At 35.4% G+C, this 26,100-nt stretch overlaps 4 protein-coding genes across 5 annotated transcripts; 3 read left to right on the forward strand and 1 right to left on the reverse strand.

Annotated features, from left to right (window-relative positions):
- The first annotated feature begins 211 nt into the window (after positions 1-211).
- LOC105333659 (cAMP-regulated D2 protein) lies at positions 212-5,682 on the forward strand. Its single transcript, XM_034451483.2, has 5 exons — positions 212-762; positions 2,860-2,980; positions 3,243-3,441; positions 3,623-3,747; positions 4,632-5,682. The coding sequence occupies exons 1-5, from the start codon at positions 599-601 to the stop codon at positions 5,652-5,654; spliced, it is 1,632 nt and encodes a 543-aa protein (XP_034307374.2). The 5' UTR covers positions 212-598; the 3' UTR covers positions 5,655-5,682.
- Positions 5,683-5,870: 188 nt separating this feature from the next.
- Positions 5,871-14,690, reverse strand: LOC105333658 (uncharacterized). Of its 2 annotated transcripts, XM_034451481.2 has the most exons (11): positions 14,326-14,690; positions 13,483-13,494; positions 11,552-11,759; positions 10,818-11,125; positions 10,255-10,395; positions 9,640-9,837; positions 9,197-9,312; positions 8,582-9,030; positions 7,712-8,405; positions 7,238-7,514; positions 5,871-6,811 (listed from the first exon to the last, which is right to left on the reverse strand). In XM_034451481.2, the coding sequence occupies exons 1-11, from the start codon at positions 14,533-14,535 to the stop codon at positions 6,386-6,388; spliced, it is 3,039 nt and encodes a 1,012-aa protein (XP_034307372.2). In that variant the 5' UTR covers positions 14,536-14,690; the 3' UTR covers positions 5,871-6,385. The 2 variants fall into 2 exon arrangements, with proteins under 2 accessions (XP_034307372.2, XP_034307373.2); XM_034451482.2 differs by lacking the exon at positions 13,483-13,494 and having other exon boundaries at positions 14,326-14,669.
- Positions 14,691-16,749: 2,059 nt separating this feature from the next.
- On the forward strand, positions 16,750-17,493 carry LOC105328820 (uncharacterized). Its single transcript, XM_020067430.3, has one exon. It carries the CDS (start codon positions 16,750-16,752, stop codon positions 17,491-17,493), a length of 744 nt encoding a protein of 247 aa, XP_019922989.3.
- Positions 17,494-22,536: 5,043 nt separating this feature from the next.
- On the forward strand, positions 22,537-24,691 carry LOC136274676 (uncharacterized). Its single transcript, XM_066082074.1, has one exon. The coding sequence runs from the start codon at positions 22,697-22,699 to the stop codon at positions 24,086-24,088; it is 1,392 nt and encodes a 463-aa protein (XP_065938146.1). The 5' UTR covers positions 22,537-22,696; the 3' UTR covers positions 24,089-24,691.
- The last annotated feature ends 1,409 nt before the right edge of the window (positions 24,692-26,100 follow it).

Genomic DNA, 26,100 nt, shown 5'->3' on the forward strand with positions numbered 1-26,100 from the left:
TTTTTTTATTGAAGTTAGTTCTTAAATCTGTCAGTATTTAATTGTATTTTTGAAGTATAGTTACAGATGGAAATTTTATCATGCAGATAAAACATTATCAAAAGTATGGCACGCCATTATGGTCTTTAAAGTAATTTACATATTTTTTCTATGTATGAAGTAAGGTTCTATATTTTCCTCTTTAGTAATTTGTTATTTCTATTTGTTGTAGTTTTTTACCAATATTATTCACGACGGCAACGTTTTCCACACAAAATAAACTATGAAACCCGTGTGACCTTTGTTTGCGTTGTGCGTTGTGCAAGGTTAGCTATCTGCCTGCACCAGGCAGAATAGACTGGTTATAAGAACGCCTTGTGAACTGAACAAATAAAAAATCGATTTAAAAAATAGAAAAACAAAAATAAATTTTAAACCCGCCCCCTCCTGCTCTGTCACTTATCTTAAGCATCAGGTAAACGCATGACGGTTTCCGCTCTAGATTTACCTTGATGTCAGTCACCATCCGTTGAATATTTTGCCATTGCCGGCACGTCCCCATTGGTTATAAAACCAGTGATCCCTCAGCAATCTCTTCTGTTCTGTTTTGGTGAAGGCTATGGAGCGGATGGTTCAAGTCTCAGTCTTTCTGGCTATCATCTGTGCAGTACCAACTTTTGGCACAGATGAACTTGTAAGGAACACTAAATATGGTAAAGTGAGAGGCATACTTTCTACCGAAGGACAGTCTTATCTGGGAATACCTTACGGAAAGGCTGAGAGGTTTGTCGGGTGTTTTTTGTTCCTGAAAATAGATATTTTGTATTTGTAAAAAGAGAACACAATTAAATATGGAATTTTACAATGTCGAGAACATTTTTGAATGATTCTTTGACATTAAAAACGAAAATCTAATTTTTGAAAATTATTTCAGTCTTCTTTATAATATAATTTTATGCTTTGATGTCAAAATAAATTTTTTTCTAAACGATTTGCATGTATTTATTGTAAAAAGGGTCTTAAATCCGTAACATGATTTATTATCTATTTTTATGTAGTGCCTAGACTACTAATCAAATCCATAGATGCGAAAAATAAACCCAACAAATTTATTATTACAATGATAAAGCAAAATTATTTTCTCTTATAAAAATAAATACTATTTCCTCGTAACCTGACTAAATGTTGACGCAATAAATATACCGCAAATAACGTCATATTTGCATAATGTCGCCAATAGCTTTGAATCCGGTAGCACTGTTTATTTTTATCTTTTGAATAAAGGTATTGGTTTTGACAGGGTTTCATAAAACTAAACGTTGACACATTAAAAGATACAGACATGTATACAATTATTATGCACATTTATTCAGGTTACGTCACAGATTTCATTATATTTGGATAATATATTTTTTAAGACAAATGGTGTCTCTTTTTTGTAACAAATAATTTAAGATTAAAAAATAGCATACAATTATGTTCCTCTATTAATTTTAGAGGTTTCACTTATTAAATTTGAAGATTCAAAGGCACAAATGTTAACGTTATAAAAAGAAGTTTTTAAGATACAAAACAATCTGAAGTTTATATCATATATAGCATGTGTTCGCAATTTTTTTCCATAGAGATTTGCTTTGTCTATTCGTCTATTTCTATGTCTCAATTAACCCTCCCTCCTGCTGTTGTTTGTCATAAAAAATATTTAATCCTTTAAAAATTGATAATCTTGTACTTAAAAAAATGAAACTAATAAACTTTCATTTCAATAAATTTTCGTAGTATAAATGATTATTAATAAAAAAAAAAATATGGGATTTAAAAAAAAACGTACATCGATCCAGCACATTCCCTCTTAAGATGTAGAAAATTTTAGCATTTTATTTATGGAAGAAGAAAATAATAACTTTTAAGATTCTGTGTATAAGTGTCAATCAATTATTTCATTGATTTTTGTTAAAAAGAATAATAATAACTATAAGTTATGCATGCATACTAGACAAAAAGAAAAGAAAAAAATCTAAATGCGCATGCTTATGCATTTTTATTAGTTTAAAAATTAGTTTAAAAATTCGCTTTTATTGTATTATACATGTACATGTACTTAACGGTTTACAACCAATGTTGGCTTTAATTCACTAGAGATTCACGAACACACTAAATAATGATATGTTGCCACTAAATTGGAATAAATCGTTATATTATTACATCTTTTGTAACAATTTGTCAATTTAAAAAAACATTTTTTTTTACACATTTAATAATTTTACATTCAGTTAATCAGATAACCGAATTCGTTTTTGATCAGGAATAATTTGTTTTGCAGCCTTGGATTTTACGACTATTTTTATATGGGTAAAACCACTTACTCTAAAGTAAACAATTTCTTTCCATTACAGTATCCTGTTTTTAGCAGAAAACTTTATTAAGTATTTTGATGTTTATGAATTCAAGCAAATGTAACATCAAATGTGCAGCAATCATTAACGATCGAAAACTTAATTTTGTTTTGACCAAAAAGACAGATAAATACATAAAAATAAATCCCATCCCACGTCTACCAAAATCCGCTTAATACACCAACAACGCATAAACGGAGATTCAATCTTAAATTTAATACGTTTTTTTTGGTCATATTTGAATAAACATTGAGAAAATAATGTTCTCAAAAAGGCAAAAAAGGTATGTTTTTTCATATTTGACCTTGTGGTTCAACCGTAGCAAACGATGTCATGATGTTTGTACAAATACCATAGCTTTCGATTTAAATCAATGGTGGATACTTAAAATTGCACCGATGTGACTTTCACACCAGATGATATCTAAAAAAAATTGTACTTTTACTTAAAGTGCATTAATGAATTGATATTCAATACATTGCAGATTTTCCCAATCGGTTTCTGTAGAGCCCTGGACTGATATCAAGTCGGCGGAGCAGTATGGGCCCCAGTGTACACAACCCCTTGTATTCTGTCAAAGTGCTCCATCCAGTTGTAACACAGAGGTTAAACCAAATGATTTAGAATAACTGTATTTGCTAAACTGTATTGTTGTCATACGCGCTTGTACTCAATTTATCTAGAAAAAAGACACTTAATTTTGTATAAGCAGAGAATACATTTATTTAGTTAAAATGTAGGTTACACCAACTAACAATAATTATTTTACTTACATGTACATGTAATTTTTTTGAATATATCCCATCGGCAACAGTCATCATTACTTTATCACGTGGGCATGAAAAAATCTTCTTCTTTTTTGGCCAGATGAGCGAGGACTGTCTGACTTTGAATGTATACACGCCACCAAGAGCCAAATCCAAGGCCCGTGGACATAAGTACTCTGTGCTCGTATGGATACACGGCGGATTCTACCAGGCGTACACTGCCGGAAGTCCTTATTTCAACGGACTAGCACTTGCCTCAGCAGCTCGAATCATTGTTGTCACTTTCAATTATCGATTGGGTATCATTTTTTTTTAAAACTTGCTTCACAGAATAATGAATCCTTTGTCAAGAAATTGTGTCTTGGTCTATAAAAATGCAAATATATAAAATGATAATAGTGAGGGAATTGCCATAATATCAATAATATACTGAAGTAATTATTGTCAAGAGCTTTTCAATAACATGTGAGAAAATTTCAGGTGCCCTTGGATTTTTGAAAATTCCCGGGGTAGAAACAACTGGAAACTACGGTTTTTACGATCAGCGTCTTGCGCTACAGTGGGTACAAGATAATATCCATTACTTTGGAGGCAACCCTAACGAGGTAGATTCAATTTTGTCCTTTTCAAACAGTTCATGTTTATTATATAAGGCATGTAACATAATAATCACTGCTATACAATGTACGTTAGACTTGAATCCTTGTAAGATTTAATACAACAATAAATAAAGATATTGATACTGACTACTTTTCAATATTCGATTCTATCAATATGATTACTGAATATTTAACTGTTAAATGTACTTTATTGGAAGAAAAAACACAACCCCCTCCCATCACCTCCAAATATATAATTATGTTTTCTTAATGTACAATTTATCTATCTTACTAAGACACTAATAATGCATGTTTGGGGTTTCAATTTGATGAAATTAAATGTACTCTAATATGTAGAAATGGATTCCATTGTATCCAATTTTAACCTCTTCATCATAACATGATCGTAAATACTATGAACACGTTTATAACAAAGTGCCAGGGAGGGGCGATTTTGCTTCATGTAGTATAAGCGTTATTCGTTATATCCGTCAAACTGAGTGTAAGCGTGTTCGCTATAATTGAGTTTTACTGTATTTTGCACTTTTTATCGGATCACTTCATGTTGTAGCGATAACGTCCTAAATATAATCAAACCAAGCTGAACACTGAACACTGGCTACAGGTGGTACTAGTTCATAGAAAACAAACTAACATAAAGTAAGACACACAGACAATTAAATGATCTGTTAGATAAACAAACCACATTGAGGAAGCAGGTTTCTAAAAAAAAAAAAAACCTCTTAAATTTACAATTTACGTGAGCTAAAACGTGTACCGATTTTTATTTTAGCTTTATTAATCCAACTAAGCTTTTTTGATTAATACCTTCATGAATCATATACACATAATATTTTTTTAACTCTCACATAGGCTGTGTTATTTTGTAGGTAACTGTGGGAGGGGAGAGCGCTGGAGCACATGCCACATTATACCATATGATGACGGCTGGTTCAAAATGTTTATTCCAACGAGCAATTGCTTTGTCCCCTCCGGGTGTCGAGGTTCCTACAGCAGCAGTTGCAAGCAAAACAGCAGACTATCTACTGAAAAACTTGGACTGCGACACCAGTGAGAATAAGCTAAGTTGTTTGCGAGGGAAAACAGCCGGAGACATAGCAACGCAGAGTATCCTGTTGCCGGCACCAGACAACTTTTTACACCGGGTGATGCGTTATGGAATTTACATCGATGGCTTGGAGATAACGGAGGGGTTCTACGACCAGAGCAATAGGGACATGAAATTTGGCGACAAACCGATGATAATAGGGACCGCTGCATTCGACGCCTTACGTTTTGTGTACAGACTTCTTCTACAACCTGTCCCTTTAACGTATTTCAGTGCAGTATTTGGACAATGGCGACCCGCAATCACAATGAAAACACAAGACGTGTATTTAACTTCGCCAGTTTCCGCTTCGGACATTCGCCCTGAGATTTCTGAAGTTCTTACCGATGCCATTTTCACATGTCCTGCTCGCTTTTTTGCCGATCGCTTAGCGAAAGAAAACAACGTCTGGATCTACGTATTCAATCAACCAAATCTGGACTCCTACACCTCCCCCGTATCCTGCGAGGACCGCTCCTGTCACGTCGACGACATCCCCTACCTATTCCGCCACCCTGATGAGGTCACAGGCGTCGAGGACTCCTATTTTAAGCAATTATCGGATCTTATGGTAAGCTACATTGGCAGTTTTGTACGGACGGCAAATCCAAATTCGCGCAGAGTATCGCCGAAATGGATAAAGTATAATACGAACCCATATTGTACCATTGAGGAGCAGGAGGGATGGGTGCCATCATGCAAACATCCGTTTTTGGAGCTGAGGTACCCTGACCCGCGAATCGTCCGAGATTTCAGGGACGACAGATGTGATTTTTGGGACTCCGTAGGATACAAACAAGAATAACTTACACCTTTTATTAATATCCAATCAAGCAGGAAAACTAAATGAATATTTGATTTCATATTAAGGAGTCTGTTTGGCGTGTGGTTTTTATTATTTTATTTTATGGGTATCAACAATTAATTCCGTAATAATGGTGTGTTATATATATAAACACTGCCTTTGCATCAGCCTAACTTGACGGATTCATTCAGAAGCAAAAATAAAAGTACATTAAACCATTGTCATATTTTTCTTTATTGTCAATGATGGCATATAACATATACTACGTAATCATTCTTTATCATGCATGTATTTTGAAAAGTCCGTTTAAAGTCATAAAACACTGAGCAACAGTTCTGTGCACCACTTTGTATGATAATTTATTTGAGTTGCAACACGGCCATTTGATATTTGAATACTGGACTTAAATTCTGCTTAAGTATGTCAATGTGTTATGCTACGCTATTAATGATTTAACAGTTTTAAAAACGGGTTAATGACACATTCATTGTATCGATATGCATAAAAAATACATGTAGCTTGCGTTAATAGAGCAACTGTTTGAGTAATAAATGGGGAAATATCAAATTATTAAATATATGATGCAGTATAATTATCATTTTATTACATCTAAATTTTAATAATTTGCATTGAAATATCTATATTCTAATTAGTTAGGCAATTATTGTTCATTCGTGGGATGCACTGTATTGCGTACACCAGTCATTAAAATTGTCAAACTACCGTGACACTTATTTCATTGGACGATTCACACGCAGGAAATCGTCAAAAAACCTGCGCACGTGTCTAGCTTCCGGCCTTTGCTTAGCCTCCAGGGCCCAGCATTGGACGGTTAAATTGCTCCATTCCAGATCCGGTCTATACCGGTCGTACATTTTTGGTCTTAAACCGTCCTCGTACTCTATGCCTAGATTCCTTGCACTGATACCTTTAGCTGACAGAACAGAGGAAATGTGGTCTGCGGCGTCCTCGCCATACCACATTTCCCACAACATAATACCAAGGCTAAATATGTCAGCCTTTCTGTTGTATATTCCTCTCTGGAGATGGACTTCCGGTGCCATGTATACCGGGGATCCGGCCAGGGTCCCCGAGATATCGGTTTGTGGTTTAGAAAGTCCAACATCGGTTAGCTTTATCAAGTCCTCACTTGTAAGCTGAATAACCAAAAAAAGGAATCCGGTTTAATTGTCATTTAAAAATAAATGTTTTAAAAAAACTATTATTTAAATGTTTGTAAGAGAGACTGTAGGTATACATTTGACAAAATAGAGGAAAAATCCTCCGAGATTAGCATATGGTTTTCTTTCGTCGAAAATAAAACTTAAGACACGTTCACACTTAAACACTTAATCTATCTCTGAATTTTAACTTGTTATATTTTTGAAATGTTGATTAAGACAGTCTGTTTACTCGCCTGTCTTTGATAATCCTTGTTTTCAAAAAATAATGAATAGGGTCAAATGTCTTAAGTTTTCTTGTCGTAGTAGACATTAAATTTTAAAACCATATCCAGTTTGGGAAAATGGTTTTGACAAGTTTACCATTGTTCAAACCTCCAAGAGTATTTAATGTTAACTCACCAGAATATTCTCTAGTTTTAAATCTCGGTGCACCAAGTCCTTTCCATGGAGAAATTCTAAACCTTGGCAAATCTGTGACGCATACCGCGCCATTTCTAGCTTTGGTGTTTGTTGCAATGAATGGTCGACTTTTCCGGGATTTTGATAGTCTTCGTGTATAACTTTATCTCTTAGTGTGCACTTGCAGTACTCCAAAATCATAATCCAGTGCAAATTTGATGCCTTGACTTGTAAGGTACAACCGTAGTAGCGAATTAGATTGCGGTGCTTCATCTCTCTGGATGAAAAAAGGACGTGGTGATAAAATCATAAATTACCAAATGCCATCATAAAGGTTCAAAGTTCAATTTTGATTTAACCTCTAAGAACGTAACATATCTTATTTTTTTCGAAACACTACAACTGTGCACTCTTTCTGGAAAGTAGAATGAAAAAAAAATTCAAAAAAGTTTGATGCAGAAGCGTAATATTTACCTCATCGTGCGATCCTCCAGTAAAATGTCGGTGACGGTACTGGGTTTTATCCGGTCTTTGAACCACTTAAGAGCCACATCCACAGACCTGTCACCCTGGCGCAACTTGGCGGCATACACCTCGGCAAACGCCCCACTGCCAAGTTTTGTTCTGTCGCTCCATTCCAAATCTCGCAGACGATAGTCTTTCCGCATGATATCGTTAACATATATCATGTCTAAATCTCCCTGGATCATGGTACACTCTCGAATCATTTTGGGCACTTCCAACATGTTCTCGGCAGATTCCTGCAGTTGTTTTTGCATTTCTATAAGCATGTTTTCATCTGAAGAAATGAAATCCGGAATTTTGCGTGCCACCAAGTCAATTCCTTTTATATAACGATTCAGAAAGTTTCCTATATTTTTCAGAAGATCTTTTGAGTTGACAATGTTTTGGATATAGAGATCCGTTGCTTCTGCCATACTTATTTCTGGCGCTTTCTTCTTGAAATCTTTGAAAAATTTCTTTGTTGCTTTGTTACTATCGAATCTTCCTGTTATGCTTACAGCACCCCCTAACGACCGGACGTTCATGTCCGAAGACTTGTCGTCTTTTCCCTTCTTTTTGTTTTTCATTTTCTTGCCTCTTGGATCACCTTTCATAGTTGCATGAAGATCTCTTATAATTACATTTTCACCGGCAATAAGAGTACCTATAATGAAAAGAGAGCTCGTTTTTCCCCCAAAAAATTGTTAAAACAACTTGGTAATTTCTTTATTATCATGCCTGTTATATCGTATTAATCAAATCCAGTGTAATACGTAGTGTATTCATTATTTCAGACCTGTTGACCACAAAAATATTGAGTAAAAAATTCAAAAAACTTACTTTCTATTTCTCGGATCTGGTCTTCCATCAACTCGCAGTCTCTTTTAAGTTTGGAGATTATCTTTTCTTTCAGAGTCTTTTTCACCTGGAACTTCTTTTCCCAGCTGTCCACATTCATACACACGCGGTTTTCGATCAGCTCCGAAGCGTCTCCTATTAGTTTCTTTGTATCTTTGGAACCGGGGCACTCACGTGGTTCCCAGTGGCCGCAGGCTCTTCGGAATTCCGGTGTGTTGACCACCTTTCTCAATGTATCATAAAGGCTGTTGGTTTCGTATTCCATTCCTCTTCGAAGATCGTCCACTGAACGCATAGCTTTACACTGAATTGTCTGCATTCGCGATTTGATGTCCATAATCAACTTCTCTTTCTCTTCTTTGCTGCATTTGGCCATGTTCTGCGCAACTTTCAATGAGTAAATGGACCTTTTCAGGATTTGGGAAAGGAATCTGCAAAATCCATATTTGAGTATGAGAGTAAAATAATTTTCCAGTGCTTGATGCAAAAATTATCAACAATGTTTGTGTAAGATGCGCGTCAAGCAATTGTTGCGAAAATTATCAGCGACCATAATATAGATTCTAAGAAATAAAATCGGTTAGTGTTTAATTGTACCTGTAATGAATGTTTAATTTGTTCTCTAGGCTAGCCGGAAGTAGGCGCTGTATCCCAGACAACATAGCGTGATGTTCTGGTGACATTTTGCCGAGAGTATCGTAATGTCTTTGTGCCTTGAAGTACAATAAGAAAATGAACTCCCAGTTAGACCATTTTGGATATTGTGACAGGGAATATTCGCCCTGTTTTATTTTTACCCTTTCGCCCTCATTGTCAGAGGGTGGATTAAAAACTGGGCAAATTCAAATGTCTCAAATTATCTCTCTTTTAAAACAACTTCTGGGCGAATTCAAGACGTTGTGAAACTGGTTTTTTAAGTGTAAAAGGGGCGAAAATTACACGGGGCGAAAATAATCCTGCATACAGTAAATTGAACATTTGAAAATATTTTGTGATGATGCCGGAAAAGAAAAAGAAAGTTTCTTTCTTTTAATTTTTACCTCGCCAACAGACATAAAGAAGAGCTGGTCCTCTGTGATATTAGAGAAAAACTTCTGTAACTTTCGCATCGTATCGATCCGGACTTCCTCTTTATATTTGTCGGGCACGGTCTCCCATTTATTGCAAATAAACAGGGTGCTGTCATGGTAGAGTTCCTCCTCAGCATTACTGATAACGGTCCGCAAAAAGTCCTTCAACTGTTTGACAAACAAGATCTCATCAACAATACCAAAATAAGAAAGGAATTTATTCGACGAATCAAACTTTATCTTCAAGTATGCCTGATTAAGTATTGCTTCATTTTTTATAAACTGGAAGATCTAGGAAGGTGGTTTCATTGTTAATGCATGAGCAAGAATGAAATGGGTGTTACGAGTATTTACATGTAAGTTATTTTTCAATAAGTGAAAAAGAAGTGGTGGGTGTTTATAACGGATGTAGGGTCAATGGAGCTGCAATGTCAGACCATCACTTCTGATCTACATGTAGGAGTTCCAAATTTCACAATTTTGGTGGTCGTCCTCTCTTATCGCAAGTACTAGTATCTACTTAGCCAACTGGGTGATCCAGGGGACTTGACAAAATGATATCAACAATTATCATGACATACTAACCCTCCCTTCGTGTACCCCTCCTGCGTTGGAGCTGTTGACGACGTAAATGAAGCCAAAGGACTTTTCCAGATATCGACTGACGTGTTTGACCAGAGTTTTACTCTCTCCAATACCCGGGGTATCCACCAGCACTATACCTTTCTAAAAAAAGAAAGTCAAATTTATTTCCATCTTGTTTTGTTATGTTTTAAAAGAATACATCTCTAATCCATAATCATACATACATGTTCATGATATTTCAATTTTTTTATGGAATACTATTGCATTTGGAAATGCTATTCGAACATTAGTTTTTACGCCATTTGTCATATGTTTACAAGGAAAGTTCAAGATTGGTTGTGCTTATTCTTTGTGACCTTTGATTTAAATTAATCTGTTTGGTGAGTTGTTTATTTTTTGGCATAATGCTGATATAATTTACTAATATTTGAAATCTAATTATAGTGACAATGTGATTTTCCGCTTTATCTCAGAAATCAATAATCAATTTAATATTTATTGGGCAGTTGGGTGATAATCAATTCGTTTCAATAAGCATTTATTTTTTTCCTTCAAAATTTTACCTCCAGCAATGGAAAGGGGTACTGAATAACGATCCTCTCGTACGGGCTCTCGTCTGTATTCTCGTCGATTCTCGAGATTTCCACAGCCAATTGTTTTAGTCTCTCCTCTGTACCGATGTCGATCTTCACAGGGGACCTCTCGCTTCCGGGTCCTTCTAACGCTTTGTAGTATAAAGTGGCGACCTTTCGGTTGTCCCTGCTTTTGTGCAGCTCACAGAAAGTACTGGTGCAGGCAAGCTGACTTGTTGGCAGAAGATTAGTCTCCAATAGGAGGTTGATGAAACTGCTTTTACCCGCTCCAGTCTCGCCTTTTGTATTCATAGAATTAAATTTGTTAATAATGACATAATTATACAAAAATGCAAAACTGACTTCTAAGGAATTTGAATTAAACAAATTAAAGATTTGACACATTCACTGATGAATGATTTTGCTCTCAATCATATCGGTACTTTGAATGATATACTGCTTATTGAAAAATTGTCATGCACATTTATTATGATTTCACTTAAAATCTGATTTTATGAAGAAGCAAGACAGAAAGAAATATGAGATACTGCATTCAATCAAATTAAATCTAACTTATCGTTCCTCGGCTATACTCTGTAATATTATAATATTTATAGCATATCATAAGAAGGGGGACGATATTTCAAGTTTAGGTTTAGTTTGATTGACTGTTGATAGACAGACTGTAAGAAAAATGGAAAACATTAAAAACTGTAGACCTTTACCTGCAACAAGTATAGTACACTCTGGGGACATCAATTCATGCTTCTTGACCTCACACTTATGAACTAGGTCAGTGATGAATCGTTCAAGGTCGTTCTTCTGTTGTCTTGGTAACCTTTGGTAAAAACCGAGTGTCTCGTCAATTTTTATGACCAGTTTTTCACGTTTTCGATGATCATCAAGAATGGCTTGCTGGAATTCATTTGATATCTACAAGTTAAAACAAAACAGACTTTATATGATTTTTTTAGATTGTACATAATGTACATGTAAAACTACAATTTTAAAAAAAAAACTGTTTGGTGCATCATACATAAAAAAGTGTCAATATCTTTCATCATTCATTAGATCAAAGAGGTGTAAAATTTTATTATCTATCATAATGATTAGAAGTATTGCATATATGTTATTACATATAATTGTATTATTTATGTGTTTCTTCATTAAAAAAATTAAAGCTTCTCACTAATATGACCATGACATTAACAAAGATCAAAATATGACTGGTTTTATCGATAAATTCCCCAGTTTAGATTTGTAATAATAATTGTGTATTCATTGAAGTTTTAAACTCTTTAAAATTATTTCTTGATTGTGTACTGCCCCCAGAGAGAGAGAGACTGAGAGAGACAGACAGACAGACAGACAGGCAGACAGACAGACATACGACCGGAAAGGCAGACCGGTGGACGGAAAGACAGGACAGAAAAGAAACAGAGGAAAACCCCCCAGAAATTCCGCTACTTCACAGCTTATTTTGAAATTAAAAGGTTGAGAGGAAGCAGTGTCCTAAAAATAAAGCACTGGTAATTTTTCATACCCTCCATGTAATTTTGCTTGGATCTTTGATCCTCCCTAGACTACTGTGAAAGTATTACTTTGACTGTGTATTATATTGAGTGGGATTTCTTTTTCCGCAAAATCAAATTAATGCTTATATATTGAAGAATCAGTTTAGTGAACATTGAAGTAATTTACCTCATGTGCGGATCTAGAGGAAGTCAGGAGGTCCAGACCCCCCCCCCCCGCAAAATTCAAATTTCTTTAATCTAAATTATAAAATTACCAAAAATATGTCTCAAACCCCCTTGTAAACTCAAATAACCATCTGACCCCCCCCCCCCCCCCCCCAATCTGAAAAAAAATCGGATCCGCGGACGTACCTCTGAAATGCATAAAGGCAAAGTACCAATTAATTTTGTCAGTGCAGGTGTGTGCAACATATCTAATGACGTTAGTCATTTTGTAAATTCAAGTTATATACAAACGCACTGTATTAACGATAGCTTGATCACTGATAAATCTTTTTCTAAAATTACAAGAACAATAAAAATAGCGTCATATCAATGACGTCAGGACCAAAAATCCATATCGCCTATTAAAAAGACACATGAAATTCTGAACAAAGATTTTCATACAGCATGTTGAGACGATTGTGTATAAGAGAACGATCCCTGAAAAAAAAACTTACTTTATTTGAGAGAAAAAAAAACTTAAACAAAGATTGTTTCAATATACTTTGAATTATGTAAATGATAAACATATAATTATAAAGAACACAGAATACACAATACTACAAGGGAAATATTTGGGTCTGGTATTTAGCCCTTGACAATTATCGTATTGTTTTTACTAGTTGAATAGAATACACTATGAAAAGCATCCCCATACCCACAAACCTTAATATGAAAAATAGTATTATTTCTACGCACAGAGGCATGAATATACACATACGCACTGGGCATCACAAAAATATTGACAACCTGGCCTTTTTTTTTTTAGTTGCTCTACTGAGTTTCCTTGAAGCTGCGCCTGTAAATTTGTTTCATAACCCGCCAATAGCATGTTATAGCACAATATAAGCCCGTATATAGCGCACATATTTTTCTTGTTAAAACAAAATGAAACCTAGAAAAGCAGAAAATGTGATTACCTCGCTTTCGCCCTGTTTGAGAAAATAAAACACAAATAGAAAATGACAGAAAAAATAACTTTGTTCAAAAACAGTATATATTTTTTGCAATTTTAATTGTTTTTATGGATTGTTAGCAAACAGGAAATCTATTCAATAGAAAACCCGTCTTTACGATTAAAAAATCAATATTGATATTTGATATTTTACGCAAAGCACTAGCCTCTTTTGGTCTTAGACCAGGAAGTAAATATCTAAATTACATGGGATCAGCGAAGCGCATCAATGCAAGCTAGTGAATTATTTCAAAACATGGGAATGCTCGCGAATTCGCTGAAATTAAGTAGAAATGACACAAGGTGCTATAAAAAAAGTATTTCTATGCCTAACAAATGCCATATCGCTGTGTATATCTTGCACAAAGCTCGTATGATCGTTTTATCATGCTTTTGGAGAAGTTATATCCAACAAAATAGCCTGCGCCCTTGCTATCTCATGTATCGAAACCCAATCGCCATTCCTTTATACAATCAACAAGCTGGTTTTGCACTTCGTGCAGCTCGACCCTAATTATTTACTTGGACTTTAAAATAACCACACAGATTAACAATCTACATTGTTTTTAAACCCTGACTTCGTATTAATAATTTAGATCAGCAGAAACGTACCAAAATACTTTGACCTGTATGCATGATTTACATTTAAATTACCGCAAATAAAACATAAAAATAACCCAATGTCTCGTTGAAACCGATATTTTTCAGCTACCACAAAATGTATGCTTAAGCATGCATCTCTCTCTCTCTCTCTCTCTCTCTCTCTCTCTCTCTCTCTCTCTCTCTCTCCTTTGGCAATATCTCTCACCTCTTTTTTAACCAGCTCTTTCGACTGTTTCTCTTTTTCCCGCCAATGCTCGACCAGGACTTGGATGGCATCCTCCGTGTTGCGGATCCCTTTCTTCTTAACCCCCCAACTTTTCATGTACTCTCGCGCCGTTACCAGGTCAGGAATACCCAAGATGTCCTCTTCGCATGTAACGCGATGACTCTTGCTGACAAAACTCTCGGACGACATGTTGGAACCGGAACCTCGAAGAATGTTTCCCGAAAACACAAAAAAACTTTTTTACATGTACTTCCAAAAAAAAAACCCACACAATTTAGATTTGCTTCCTCACTTAAAACTTTCAACACTACATGGCTGTTAGATGTCTATTTAGTTCATCCGTTAAAAAAGCCCGTCATGGCCGGTGAATTTAGTTTTAATTTTCGTTTTAAATCCGACTTGGTGCTATAGTTAGTCTTCCTCATTCCAGCCCAGAATATCAAGGAACGTCTTGTGCGTATTCCTTGCAGGTAGGCACACAAAAGCGGTATAGAATACAAAACAATATACTTCAAGATCGTCTCTGTTTGCTTTGGGGGTTTAAAGAGCGCGCTGTAAATGCATGCAATTTTGCATATCTCCATATCAAAAACTTGATAGAATTAGTTAGGCTAATCAATTCAGAGCAATTTTCATTAATTTGTTTTTACCGTATGAAACATATAAAATTAGAAAAGTTTCTCAATTTTGATTTTTTTAAAAAAAATGAAGATCAATGTCGTATATTACAACCTATTAAGTTGAGCCGACTATATGTGTACTTATGAATTTACTTACCCCTCGACTTGAGATTTAAATTATCGAATGTTCATTTGTACTACTGACTAGTATATGAATTGTTTTTATAAAACAATTAATGTTTCAATGTATCAAGGTTTACACACCGCAGCTACCCAAGATTTGTTTGTATATTGTACCTACATATAGCTCGACATACGTTGGATGTTTTCTTTACAATGTAGCAATACCAATAGCATGACTATTGATATAGGTGCTTAATACGTGTGATTGAACGGGAAAAAAGTATCATGCACGGATCCAAATATATTTTATAGGGTGTGTGTGGGGTTTGGGGGAAGGGGTGGGTTCGAGGGATATATACCTATCTCTGTTGTTTTTTTTTTTTGGGGGGGGGTGTCAATGCATATTTTTGGTAATTTAAGACAGTAAATTTAATTTTTTTTATTTTCCAAGGGGGGGGGGCTTTTTTTAGACGTTTAATGTAAAATTTTATATCAAACTTCTAAGAAGAGTCCGGATGAAGAGTAAAAAAAAAAATATTTCAATATGATCAAAGATCTCTGAGAGGATTTTGGGGGTTTTTTTCATATCACTGCTACATATAAAAGGTAGTAATCTAGTCTTTTCTCGGAAAGTTTACTCAATTATAAACACCCGCGGACCTTCTGTTTGCGTCTCGCCATCCATGCAAAGGTGCATTCTCTTCATGCATAGAGTATGTGTATAACATTGTTACATGTACAAAGACATCGCTATATTTTTGGGAGTGCCACTGCATAATTCTTCAGCTAATATTACACCTTTGTATGTATATGCTTGGGTATTGTGTTTCAAATGCAAATGGGTTCATAAATTACATGAGCTTCACTGTTGAAATGAAATAATTTCATTTTTTTTAAACTCAACACCAAGGTCATGATAAAGTGATAAAGTTTGGTTTATCATATCCCTGTAATTGAAGATATCATAAATGCTGGGGGGGGGGGGGGGGGCTCCACTCTTATAGTTTACATGTACTAGTAGGTCAGAGGTCAGCGAATCGGTAAGTCGCCTTCCAAGCGAGCTCCGGTGATTTTGAAGATTTATTTATATTTTCTCGAAAGTTTTAAAACTTTCTGTTCTAGAAATTGAATATATAACTTCCCAACATAAGACTGTGTGTTTTGGGGGTTAAACCCCGTTAAAATACTAACTTTGAAAAATATTTTTGAACGGTCTGTGACTGTTATCGTGAGCTCAACTCACCTGTATCAAACAATATGAGCACCTGTGTGGAACACCTGTGTAGTGTGTAGTATCTCGTGTTATTATTGTGTTTGGTACGTGACTGATATACTAACAGTAAAGTCAACAATCAATATGAGTGAAACATCTGCAATACTTTCAGAGAGTCGTTCGATATTATATGGCCAGAGTGAATTAGCGAATGACAGCGAAAACGTCAGTCACGAGAAGCAAATCACCTTGTCATCTATACACTTTCTATTAACCCAAATGAACTCAAAACTCGCAAATATAGAACTTAAAAGTGACTCTCTCGACTCTAGACTATTTGCAATTGAACAGAAAATGGCATCATTCAATGAGCTTCAAGCCTCAGTAAATTCTTTAAATTGCCGAGTAGGTATTTTAGATGAAGAGATCGTTAAGGTGAAAAAAGATATGACGGATTTTGACAGAAATATGACAGCCCTTGGAGACGTTTTCGATAATGTAAAAGAATCAACAGAAAGAAACACAAAACTGATGACTGATAATAAGACACTCACAGACAAGTGTATTCAGAGCCAAAGAATCATGGAAAAGGATCTGGTGTCAATAAAAGAAGCTAATGAAAGTCTACAAAACTCTGTTACAGATCTAAAGGCTGGTTCAATGCGCGACAATCTAATATTTTCTGGAATCACGGAGGAGAGACATGAAGACACCGAAGCTTTCCTACAAGAATTTATCCAAAAAAAGTATAAACTGGATTACGAAGTCCCATTCGAAAGGGTCCATAGAATGGGTAAATGGAAGGAGTACAGTTCCCATCCCAGAAATATTGTTGCCAAATTTACCTATTTTAAGGATAGAGAATTAATCCGTACACGTGCCCCCCAGAAGCTCCACAAATCCAACGTTTGGGTAAACGAACAATTTCCCCCTGAAATTGAGGAAAAGAGAAGGAAGCTATATCCCGTCCTCCGCCAGGCAAAGAAAAACCACAAGAAAGTAAAACTGGTCCGGGACGTGCTTTACATTGACGGACAAGAATATATCCCTCCTATAGGATCCGCTCCGAGAGCATTTCCAACGCCCACGCCAGCTCAGACGCGACCCGCCAGCAATCAAACAACCGAGCGACAATACACCCCGCAAAACCCGACCAAAGACGACCGACAGGCTTTTAAACGACAACGTTAAGGATCAACCCCCGACCGAATTGGATAGGGAGACGCAGGAGAACAACTCTCGCGGACTAACAGCTACACGTCTCTGAAATTTCTCTCGCTTAACGTATGCGGTGTCAAACAAAAACTAAATTACCCCGAATTTTGTGATTTTATTGCAAACTATGATATCATTGGACTATCTGAAACAAAAACTGATGATTCGGACAATATTCAAATACCCGGTTACGTCACTTACATGAAAAATAGACACAAACTTTCTAACAGACGGTCTGGTGGTTTAATTCTAGCTTTTAAAGATACTATTGTTAAATACATAAAAGTATTGGAAACCGATTGTAAATTTATTTATTTTTTTAATTAAGCAAAACATTGTTAAATATAAGTGAAGATGCTGTATGTGGGTTAGTGTACATTCCACCTGAAGGAAGCAGATACTCCTCCCCAGATTGTTTCTCAGAAATTGAACAAGAGATAATTAACGTAGAAAGTAACTGTAAATATTTATGTTTGTTTGGCGACTTCAACGCCAGGGTTGGTAAAATGCAGGACTATTATACTCCTGATGATTTTTTAGCACACGTAACTCATTGTGAAATTCAATCAGAGGTCGCCACCCGCTCTATTATTTTTGATAATTATCAGATTCCTTTAGATAGAATTGTACGAGACCATACTATAAATAACTTTGGTTACAAACTGGTTGAATTCTGTAAGAATAATGATATTTATATTATGAATAGCAGAGTTGGTAACGATAAGAATATTGGTGGTACCACCTGTAAAGATAGTAGCACTGTGGATTATGTTTTAGCCAGTGCCAATTTGTTTGCAATTGTAGAATCCTTTAATATTAAAAATTTTTGCGACTTGTTCTCGGATGTCCACAATCCAATTTCTTTCTCATTTTCCATTTGTATTAATGACGCTAAAAATAACATTCCAGGTAAAAACCAACCAAGCGTGAAACTCTGGTGTGCGGACAAAGCAGACGATTTTCGCAATAATATTCAGATGTCTGCGGTGTGTGAAATTGAAAATGAACTTAACGTTCTTTCCTCTTGTATCGATAATATTTGTAAAGATAAGATTTCCAAAATAGCAAAAGATATATGCACTGTGTTTGTCAACACAGCCAGAGAAACGTTCGGCATGAGTAAACACGTAGATAATTTTAGTAACGAAAAAAGTACTAAGCCGTGGTTTAATCGGGTTTGTAGAACAGCAAGAAGGAAATATCATTTAGCAAAACGACTATATAATAGAAATAATTCAACAGATAATAAAGAAAATCTGAAGGTACTAAGTAAGCAATACAAGAGAACAATGGATGGTTGTATCAAAGATTATAAGAAAAACATTACTAAGAAACTTGTCAACTTGCGTTCTACTAACCCGAAAGACTACTGGAAAATTTTACATGGTTCAAGACGGGATGTAAAATGTGCTGTTAGCATTGACGATATGTTTCAATTTTTAAAGGATATGAATGAGGGCTGTGAGAACGGTGAATCTAATATTGATAACCCTGATTTTATTGGTACATGTATGTATGACGATATTCTTAACGGTGAAATTTCTGATATAGAAATTGTTGCGGCAGTTAAGAAACTTAAAAATAGTAAAGCCGCTGGGTATGATCTTATTGTAAATGAACACATTTCATCTACTCTGTCTATTTTTCTACCAGTGTATAAGAAGTTTTTTAATATTATTTTCTGTAGTGGGTTCGTTCCAGATGAGTGGCTAATCGGTATTATCAAACCAATTTATAAAAATAAGGGGGATCCTACTCAGCCGGAAAATTACCGCCCGATATCTCTTTTAAGTTGTCTAGGTAAACTTTTCACTAGTATTTTGGCCAATCGTCTGGAAGCATACGCCACTGAGACAAATCTTATTTATGAAAACCAAGCCGGGTTTAGAAAAAACTACTCAACTTTAGATCATATTTTGACATTACAATTTCTCTGTGATATTTTCATGAAAAGAAATTATTTTGTGCTTTCATCGATTTTAAACAGGCGTTTGATACTGTATGGAGGACCGGCCTGTGGAGTAAACTTATTTTGAATGAAATTAACGGGAAATGCTTTAGATATATTAAAAACATGTACATGGGTATAAAGTCACTAGTAAAATTAAATGGTATTGCTTCTAATTTTTTTTAATGTAATGTAGGTGTTAGACAAGGAGAAAACCTTTCCCCTTTCTTATTTTCTTTGTACATTAATGACTTAGAAAACTTTCTTTTGAAAAAATATTGTTGGTTTACAAAGCATTAGTAATGAAATCGAAAACGAGTTATTATTACATTTGAAACTATACTTATTTCATTTTACGCTGACGATACCGTCATAATGGCGGAATCGACAGAAGACCTTCAAAACGCCCTCAACGAATTTTATAGTTATTGTACTCAATGGAAACTTAATGTCAATGTTAATAAAACAAAAATAATGGTTTTCTCCAAAGGTCCAACATCGAAAAAGCTTTTTTATTATAAAGGAGAAGTTATTGAAAATGTTAAAGAATTCAAATACCTGGGTATCGTTCTGTCAAGAACTGGTTCATTTATTAAAGCAAGAAAGCATTTGTGTGAACAGGCTCAAAAGGCTATGTATGGTGTTATAAGAAAAATTAGAAATTTTAATTTACCAGTAAATTGTCAATTTGATTTGTTTGATAAGGTTGTTTTACCAGTTTTATTGTACGGCTGCGAAATTTGGGGCTTTGAAAATCTAGATATTATTGAACGTGTACATCTGAAATTTTTGAAAACAGTACTTAATTTAAGAAGCACAACACCGAATTTTATGATATATGGAGAAACAGGGCGCTACCCGCTGTATATTAATGTTTATACAAGAATAATTACATATTGGGGGAAAATGCTAATAAGCCCCGAGAACAAAATTGTATATACAGTGTACAGATATTTATTTTCACAACATTTTAATAGCGATTGTAAAAGCCCATGGATTGATTGTATTCAAAGAATTTTGAACATGTGCGGGCTACAATATGTCTGGCAGAACCATAATTTTGTCAATATAGAATGGTTATCTGCTACTGTAAACCAAAGATTAAAAGACCAATTTATGCAAATATGGTCAAATGATATAAATTGTTCTTCCAGAGGTCAAGTGTATAAAATTTTAAAACCATATTTTGGCTTTGAGAAGTATCTTGATATTTTACCTGTAAAACTAAGAAAAAAATTCATTAAATTTCGTACATCAAACCATCGTTTTCCTGTAGAGACAGGCAGATGGTATAACATTCCTTTGAATGAGAGGTTATGTCTTTTGTGTAATAAAGGTCTTATTGGAGATGAATTTCATTATATTTTAGAATGTTCGGCACTAGAAGAAATAAGGAAAAAATACATAAACACAAAATATTGGAAAAGACCAAATTTTTTTAAGTTTTCTGAACTCATGACTAATTGCAATTGTAAATCGCTAAGAAAATTATGTGTATTTATTTCAAAAATTTTTGATGCTGTCTGCTCCTCTTAGTTGTTTTCCTATTATGATCCTTTATACTAAAATCTAACATAAGTAGTGATTCTACAGTCTGTTCTTTTTTAATTATATTTTTTCCCTGTATGAAAATGTACCTGTTTGTCTGTACCTCTGACGATTTGTATTTGTATGTATTATATATATGTTCCTCTTGTACCAAATTATTTGGTCTGAGTGAATAAACTGAACTTGAACTTGAAGTATTTGGATCCAAAAAATTCACTTCGCATTTATAAAAATGTCTAAATTAAAAATGTCTAAATTAAAAGTGAGTTGTCTCGCTTTTATCAACGACATTTTCTGCCCTTTTCATGTTTTAAACATGAATGTGACGTTTTGCGGTTAATTATTTTTTTTAACGTTCTGATATTTAAAAAAATCTTAGATTAAAATATTTTTTTCGTATACGTTGTCAACCAATTAACATGATCCCCATTTTATATGGACTTTCGAGAGAAGTTAAAGAAAAAGTTCTGTCATTACGCATATTAACCATAATTGATATGGCATTCATTCTTTCATATATACAAGTGGACCTTGGTATACTATGACAATAACGTGCGTGTGAATATTATCAAGAGAGTTTGATGATAGCAGTCATTTTTAGAATAGATATACATGTATGGCTTTTTAAGAAGAAGTGTACATTGTATAAAGATATAGAAAAAACATTCAAACCTTAAAGTTAAAATTTACGGAATTTTTCTTTACTTCATGATATTTTAAAGCAATAACAAATCATATCCAAAAATCTAAGATATACCTCTTAAGATAACTAAAATAGTCCAAGGGGGGGGGGGGGGGGGTCATCACTCGCGATCACCCCAGGTCGTCAATCCGAATTTTTTCAGACAGGGGGCTACAAACCTGCAGCTAAGCATGGTAAAGATAATTTGAAAAATATGCCATACTAACCTTCGGGGTCCCCCTCCCCCAAATAAAAATCACTTTTTTCTAATTAATTAATAATTCACATGAAATCTGCAAGAAAATTGATTAACGGCAAATTAAATTCATAACATGTACTTTTCTATAATGCAATGTATAGGTTTTATTATTATTTCTTTAAAAGTTCTTTTGGCTTGACAACTTTCGAGCATTTACAGGGGCAAAGTTAAATTTTTTTGTTATGACATTAATTTCATTTGTAAAAATAGTGTTAATTGCCTGCAAATGACCTGCAACAGAAAGTTTGAAGTCTCGCCTAACTATCTACCTGAACTTTCCTTGACTGGCTATCACATTGTGTCAGTATTTATTAAAATTAAAAACAGATTTGGCCGGCTTTTGCGTGACCTACATACGTAACTATTGTTCAAACGCAACGCCGCATATTTGTGGCTCGCTAAAATTTATGAATTAGATACCTCTTTGGCTATCAATCAACAGAGTAAAAAGTGCCAGCACAATCTACTAGGTAAATCTCGACAGCGCTTTAAAAGAAAAAAAGAGGCTTACGGTAATATACATCGAGCATTCCCATTGGCTGAAATCACGGGGGTGTGACCAAAAAATCACAGGGCTTGTTATTTTACCTACTAGTATTGTGTTAAATAGAACTCAGGACAGGAGTGTATTCATGTGTGCGGGAATTCTTCCGAATGTTTAATCGCACACCTGTCAGTATTAGAACTTCATAGTATTGAAGGCCCCACGAGGTCGTGTTTGCATTGTAAACAGCTGTTCCACATGGATCCTAATTATAATTTTAATCAGGGAATGAACCCTTCAAACCCTTACCACGCAGTGTCTTCATCCCAGAATATGGCGGGAACCAATATATGGACGGGAAATTATCCCAACTTCCAGCAAATGCAGCAACTCAACTCGCAACTAGGTGCTATGAATTTGAACAATCCCGGGACAAATTACTTGGACGCTTATATGAACATGTCGCAAAATAACGGCACCGGAACCCCTAACAACGGACCGTTCGTTATAGCTTCCGTACAACCTTCCCCAATGGCCAATTTCCAAGGTACGGCTGGGGTTAACATGCAACCTTTACCGAACAACATGCCAACAAATATGGCTGGCTATCCCAACGGACAAATACCGGTATCCCCACAGACAAACCCGACGTCACCCTTCCACGTGATGAGTCCGGAAGAGTTTGCCCTGTGGACCCTTCAAAACAACATTGCTCTTGGAAACATGCCCCCTGAGACTGCTATAAACAACGCGCATTCTATTCCAAAGGGACACACGGTGGTTCCTATCACTGTGACCGGGGTAGTTCAGTCCCAGTCTTCCCCTGTGTCGCCGACCACTTCTTATAGTTCCAGTTCCGGTCCCCAGACCCCGACAACTCCACGGACCGTACGTATAACTGAAGGGTCGCAAGGAACCGGAAGACCGTTACACGTGCAGCTTAACGAAACTGGAAGTACCTCATCAAGTTCAATGCCAGGGTCGCCGTCAAGTATATCGGGACATTCGCTTCCGGAGACTTCAGTTTCCTCTCCGCTCTCTCCGGATTCTGAAAACGTTTTTGCAAACAATGAGTGGAAATCGGGAAATGTACCTATTCGTTCGCATTCTCTGAAATATCATGTGAAATATCCAAAGGATAAGTGTTATAAGTGTATGAAAAAGCTTTATCCAATGGACCGAACGGGGCCGGTAAAGGATGCAATGTACCACAAGGGATGTTTCACTTGTAAAGTGTGCGGTACCCTCTTAAACATGAAGAATTACTACCTTAATAAAAACGACACGTTTGACCATAATATTTATTGCAAATCCCATCAGCCTGCAGGGACGGGAAAGGGCACGGGCGCGGATTCTGTGTTGATCAAAGGTGCATTGAGTGTTCCGAAACTGGAAAAGGTGAATGAACAAATCCGAGGGGATCAGAATTATCACATGGACGCCAACGCCGTAGAAATTGCTCACGCTCGTAGTGTACCCGTGCCCGACCTTCAAATGGCCAATAAAGTCAAGGAGAAAGCATGGACTAAGGACCAGCGGAAGTCCGAGGGTGTTCCGCCCCCGGATGTAGTCCGGTACAAGGATCCGGTCCCCGAATATGATCCGGAAAGTTACGAAAGATACATGGTGGAAAACAACCCTGACTATTAGTCTATAAGTGATAGTAGAAATATGAAATCGGATACACGACAACTTTCTACGATCAATGTGTAATCGAAAGCGTGCACCGTGCTTATCGCCCGATTATCGGAAATCATTGTATCTCGGAATCGGGCCGTTTAATTCGACTATGCCTGTTATTTGAATGGTGAAACTTTACACATTAAAGAGAGTGTGCGAGAATTAAGCTTGATTTACATTGTATAATAGCTAACAATACACAAGGACTTTAAAAACACCCGGATATGGCTGACCCATTCCGCTCCACACATAGTTTCGATTTCTGTCGAGTAAATAGGGCGGCAATGGTGCGTGTAGTTAACAATTAGATCCTATGGTGCCAGTTTTAAGAGTTTTATAAAGCTGACCCTATAGTTGTCTACACTTTGAATCTGGGACACCATTCAGCAGCTAATCGCTCGTTATTTTCTCCGAATTGTCCAGTAATGGCCGTCTTACCGCCTTCGTCACCAATCATGATATAAAACAGTCGTAAAAAAAAACGTCAAGCAATATGACGAAATAACTGCACACCTGAAAGTGTTTGTGAGGGCAGGGAATAGAAGTTTATTAAGAGAAACTCAACTCCCCCCCCCCCCCAAAAAAAAAAATTATTTAAATGCAATCATATGTTTATTACAAATATCGACTTGCAGCCATGCATGAAATCGTTTTATATATTATGACTGATATTAACAGATGTGAATATCCACTGTAAAACTGAGTATTTATATATATTATTTATGATATTATTATACAGTATTTCAACCATTTATCAATCAAAATTGAACTGAATACGTGTATTTACATTTGTGACTTACTTAAACATGAACTTAAGACTTGCTTTTTGAGCTACAATGTAAAAGAATGTGGAAAATGTTCAACGATTACGGATACACCGAAGATGTCATTTCTTTGTACATTTGTATTGATATGTTGTTTAATAATGTCCCCTTTTGTTATTCATTGTTTATATACCTCAATAACAGCATCACAATACACTATTGCTTTGGTTTCATCTTTCAGATAAATATCTCTTTTTTTATTTTGCCTCGGTCCCGAACTGTGAACCACTGAATCTGTCGCTTAAGACCTCTCATACAAAAAAAAACCTTTGTCTGACATCGCTATAATAATGCAAACAATGGCGGTGTCTTTTTTAAGACCCGCCGACTATACTATAATAAATTGGCACATGGAGAATTGGTATGGTCCCTAAGTATGTTGAAGTGTTTCAATATCTATGGACTAAAATATAAACAGTCATTTGTTTGTTCCTCTATCCCCGCTTCCCTCAAGTTGTCCATTCATTTAAAAAAAAAATCCAAACATATTCTGAAGCACGTGTACTTTAAATTTATTAGACCTATGTACGGCATCAGATGAATTTTTGTTACTGTCATTTGTCTTATCAACAAATTATGGCATGCACTACTATTTATCTTTAAAGATAAATTCTTGACATTATTTAGGAACGCACATATGCCGTTTCACTCTTTTTTATGCTAAATTTTTTTAAACACTAATGCATCTTCAGGCAAGTATGGTTTTATGTACAATATGTAAGGTTAAAGCAATTACATGTAGCCTAAAAGCTAAAGGCAACACCATGCGACCGACCGGATGACTGGTTTTCTATTTCATAGTATAAGATGCCAATATTCAAATATTATTTCTTCCGTAAAATTTTATAGAAGATGCACAAAGTTGATGCATGCTTCTCTTGTATGTGTTACATTAAAGTTTTAAAATTCAGAGAATTTAAAACTATCTATAACAATTTTGTTATAGATAGTTTTAAATTCTCTGAATTTTAAAACTTTAATGTAACATATGGATGACATTGATCTTTTAAAGATAGGGCAAAGAAAAAAGAAAATATGGAATGAATGCGGTAGGAAATTCTTTCACGAAGTTGTACATCGCTGTATGTGATTTTGTCACAGTGATATTGATTGTCCGGACAAAATAACAAACAAATCCAGACAAGGTTAACACCGATT

Source organism: Magallana gigas, chromosome 4 (genome assembly GCF_963853765.1).
Source record: "Magallana gigas chromosome 4, xbMagGiga1.1, whole genome shotgun sequence".
NCBI lineage: Eukaryota > Metazoa > Mollusca > Bivalvia > Ostreida > Ostreidae > Magallana > Magallana gigas.